We start from the raw sequence: 4,519 nt of genomic DNA on the forward strand, positions 1-4,519 counted from the left end.
ATCCTATACTAATATAGCGCTGCTGCTGTTCTTCCCTCTCCAGTACCAAGATGGCGTTGGTGCTACACTTCCTGCATCAAGATGACGCTCACGACACTTCCTGTTTCCTAGACGAAGCTGGCGCTGGTGCTGCATTTCTGGTCGCCTATACAAAGATGGCGCCGGATAACCACATGCTCAGTTCTAGCCAATGAGGTCAACCATGAAACAAGTTATGAGATTCCAGCCGGCAGATTCGGTACAAATCCGGCCCCTTCCTCAGAAGTAAATGAAACAAACAAAATCATGCCTTCGGTTCCAGCTTCAGACGTGGGCTCGAGACCCACGACTGTGGGTAAATTTACTGCTCGGGTGCACTGAGGTCGGATATGGTGAATCTTTGCGAAGTTTTAGGTAAATCTGTTTCAACAGGGGGGAGGGGCGGAGAGTGAGAGGCCTGGGGTACATGGCAGGTTTGTCCCTTGTCTCGTGTTTTTAATGTTGTTATCCGGTGCGCAGTTGTTTGTCTTCTCGAGGCCTTGGTGCTCAGTCGCCTCTGATATTTCACTGGACTTTGTGATCCAGGAGACTGTGAGAGTCGTAGATTGTCGGACAGTCTGGAACCTGTATGTGTGCAGGGACTCCAGCAAGCAGGAGAGGGAGACCTGGGGTTATCACCACCCACTTTGTCAGTCAAATCCATCTTGACTGTAACTGGCAAACAATTACCCAGCAGAAACTGGGGATCAAATCTCAGGCTTGTTTTTTTTTAAATTATTCATCGGCTGTGAGTGTGGCTGGCAAAGATAGGATTTATTGCCCATTCAAAATTGCCCTTGAGAAGGCAGTGAGCTGTCTTCTTGAATATATTTAGTTGCCTACAAAGCTATTTCAGAGGGCAGTTAAGAGTCATGTACACCAAACTGTGTTTTTAAAAAAAAAAATCCATTCCTCTAAGATATTAGTGAACCAGATGGATTGTTACAACAATCCGGTAGTTTCATTGTCACTGTTACTGTGGCTAGCTCTTTCTTCCAGATTTATTTAGTTAACTGTATTTAAATTCCCTAGCTGTCATGGGAATTAGTCCAGGCCTAGTTACTAGTCTAGTAACATAACCACTATGCTACTGCACCCCTACTTTTAGAGATTTATCTATTTGTGGAGGCTTTAAATTTTGTTGTTTACTAAATAAAAACTGCAGAGTTCATGGAATTGGGGGTGATATTCAAGGAGTTTGAGGCTCGAGGCTCGTTTTGCCTAAATTTGTAACTATTTTTCTGTGTGTGTATCTGATTTGCTCAGGATCTTCTCAGCCATGGAGCCTGAAAATCTTGAAGTCCGTTGCCTTGTCAAACAAGCAATCGTTACCCTGTCTTCCTCCAGGGACAGTGCAGAAATCACACGTAGCTTACAGTCTATGAAGCAGTACCTGGGAGGACCTGAATCTGCTGCACCCTCGCCAAAGAGCGAAGAATTTGTAAACACACACTACTCTCATTTCCTACGGGTCCTGACCAGTAATCTCAGTGCTGATTGGCTGCTGTTGCTGCCCATTGACCAGGAAAAAGAATTATTTGATTACTTCTTTCTGAATGGCCCGCCCCATCAAGCATACCTGGTGCTGCTGGACACCATCACTGCTACCAGGTAACCTCACCAACATTGTGCGCATTCTGTAGTAAATGATTCATTCTGTGCAGTATTGTCACTGGCGATGGTGGCTGTGTGAAATTATCTTAACTGTGAAAAAAAACACATAACACCACACTTAAAGATTCAGTCTTCCCAAATATGGGTAGTGTCTGCACAGCATTTTTAGGAACTGTTAGTAAATACAGACATACTCTCAGGGACTTCAGGAACACATACATTCCTAAACATATACATAATATGAACACATTCCTGGATCCCCTGTAAATATTTACACACTCCTAGGGCCTGTCTGCCAATGTGGGTGCACTCCCAGAGGCTATCTGCTAATGTGGGTGCACTCTGGAAATTTTTGCTAGGTGGGGGCAGGTGCCAGGCTGCCCTTTATTGGGTGGGCTGTGTGGTGTGGGATGGGGACTGGGATCAGATCAACGTTTTGATTCTGCCGTGATGTGGTCTTGTGTCGCAGCCCAAGCTTACGACAGGAGCGATGTGTGCAGATCCTGGAGCAGTTCCTGCGAGAGGGTCGGATGGCCCAGTTGATCTGGGAGGTTTGTCTCAAACACACCTTGCCATACACAGCCAGTCTGCGAGAGACATTGCTGAACAAAATCTCTGCGTTGCCAGATCACATGGCAAACAAACTGGAGAAGAATAACAGAGCGATATTCTACCCCAAGGACTACTACCCACTGTTGGGACAGGAGATGCTCTCTGTGTTGGAGAGAACTTGTGAACAACTAAAAGGTGAGGAAAGCCAAAATGTGATGTAATGGAACATAAACCATCCTTAGCAACTAGAAGAGGCCTTTTTAAAGGTTGATTGACACCCCATCCACTGCCTTAAACATTCAATCCTGTGTGCACAGTGTGTACAATCTACAAGATGCATTGTAGCAACTTGCTAAGGTTCCATTCAAGAACATCTTCCGAACCCTAACCCCCACCACCTGGAAGGACAAGGGCAGGAAATGCATGGGAGCACCACCACCTGCAAGTTCCCCTCCAAGTCGCACACCATCCTGACTTAATAGTTTGAAATGCTGTCACTAATTGATTCATTTTTAATCCTTGAAACCCTACAAACCATTAATCTATCTCTCTGGCGATGTTGGTTGAGAGAGGAATGTTGGCCCAGGGCACAGAGAACTCCTTTCTCTTCTTTGAATAGTATCGTTGGATACTGCATCAACCTGAGAAGGCAGATGGGGCCTCTGTTTAATGTCTCATCCAAAAGGTGGCATCTCTGACAGTGCAGTGCTCCCTCAGTATTGACCTTCTGACAGTACAGTGCTCCCCCAGTACTGCACTAGGAGTGTTAGTCTGGATTTTGTGCTCCAGTCTCTAGAAAGGGACTTTTGACTCAGAGGTGAGAATGCTACCCACTGAGCCACTCCTGAACTTCTTAAAGTGTACCGGGTAGGAGAGGATTTCAAATTGCACCCACATACATTCAGCACACATTAATAAATTCTGCCCTCCAAGCCTTCCCAAGTGTGGTGGGAGAGAATGTTTTGAGCTGTGGTTTTAAGGGGATTTACTGAGGGCACTGGGAGTGGAAACAGTTTGGCACAATATCAAAGCACATTGAATTTAGCCTTCTTTGGGCTTTGTATAGTGAAGGGGTAAATAATTGAGTGCTGTGCCTTGACTGTCCTGCATTCTGTCACAGGTGGGATGGACTGCTCTCTCTCTTTCGTGTCTCAGCTTTTGGGGAAGGTCTGCATACAAGGACACACTGGTAAGTCTGAGTGTCACACCGGTTGGTGGACAGGGCTCGACCTCTCAGCATGACCTCTCGAAATATAACCCCTGGGTGAGCCAAGGTTCATATGGCGGAGCAGGCTCGAAGGGCCGAATGGCCTACTCCTGCTCCTATGTTCCTGTGTCTGGTTGCTTGTGACCCCCTGGTGAAAAGTGTGTGATTACCCATTTGATGGTCCTAGCTGCAATGCCTTTCACAGTCAAATAGTGGCTTGATGCTGTTTATAAAAAAGCACAGTACTGGAAGGTTAAAATATGCCCTTGACACTTTAGCCCAGAAAGGGTCACAGCTTTCGAGAGAGTAGCAGAGGCTAGAGGTGATAATGCAAACCAACTAAGGGAGTTGGTTTCAGTAAGAGAATCAAGGGTTATAGGGAAAAGGCAGGAAAATGGAGTTGACGATTATCAAATCAGCCATGATCTCATTGAATGGCAGAACAGACTTAATGTGCCGAATGGCCTATTTCTGCTCCTACGTCTTTTAGTTGCACCTGACAATATTCTCAGCACAGGATGTGAGTGAGAGCTTTCACACAGCATCTGATATAGAAGCTCTGGGAGGTGAACATCAGCACAGAACCTGTTTTAACCACTCTCCAGTATCGCAATGGATTAAGGCAGTTGGGCCTTTGATTCTCAGAAAGAGTCAGCTTTGAGAAGGTTTGATTGAGGTCTTTGAAAAAATGAAAGAATTAGATTTAGTTCATGTTGGTGTTTGAGTTAGACAGGTTAGAGAGGGCCAGGGCTGGGTGATAAGTTACCAAAAATCAGAACATAGGCTGAAATTAGGTGATAATTAGACCTTGGAATAAAGAATGATTAGAATTCATTACACATGAATTTTTAAAAAAAACATGTGAAATAAAACAACTGAGCGAAAAAAAACAATGAGTAATAAATAAGGATGAATATTAGAGTGTAATAGGGTGAGAGTGTGTGTGTCCGGCTCACTCCTAGTTTCAATGTGCCCACTCACTCATTCCTACCCACTGTGAGAGTGGATGAGAGCACATGTTGGTGTGTGTGGATGAGCGTAAATGAGAATCCTGATGCTGGGAATGAGCTAGATGTATGGACACGCTCTGTCTCCACGCACACTCTCTCTCTGCCCCCTCACACCCTC

The 4,519-nt window shown here is 45.3% G+C and overlaps 1 protein-coding gene across 2 annotated transcripts in view; it reads left to right on the forward strand.

The window, feature by feature from the left end:
• The first annotated feature begins 371 nt into the window (after window positions 1–371).
• Window positions 372–4,519, forward strand: part of telo2 (TEL2, telomere maintenance 2, homolog (S. cerevisiae)) — a 30,058-nt gene continuing 25,910 nt past the window's right edge. Inside the window, exons 1-4 of one of the 2 annotated variants that reach the window (XM_078558758.1) lie at window positions 372–452; window positions 1,285–1,629; window positions 2,102–2,379; window positions 3,305–3,373. In XM_078558758.1, the coding sequence (XP_078414884.1) occupies window positions 1,298–1,629; window positions 2,102–2,379; window positions 3,305–3,373 (679 nt within the window). In that variant the 5' untranslated portion in view covers window positions 372–452; window positions 1,285–1,297. The remainder of the gene's footprint in view (window positions 453–1,284; window positions 1,630–2,101; window positions 2,380–3,304; window positions 3,374–4,519) is intronic. The other variant, XM_078558759.1, reaches the window with a different exon arrangement.

Source organism: Cetorhinus maximus, chromosome 15 (assembly GCF_964194155.1).
Source record: "Cetorhinus maximus chromosome 15, sCetMax3.hap1.1, whole genome shotgun sequence".
NCBI lineage: Eukaryota > Metazoa > Chordata > Chondrichthyes > Lamniformes > Cetorhinidae > Cetorhinus > Cetorhinus maximus.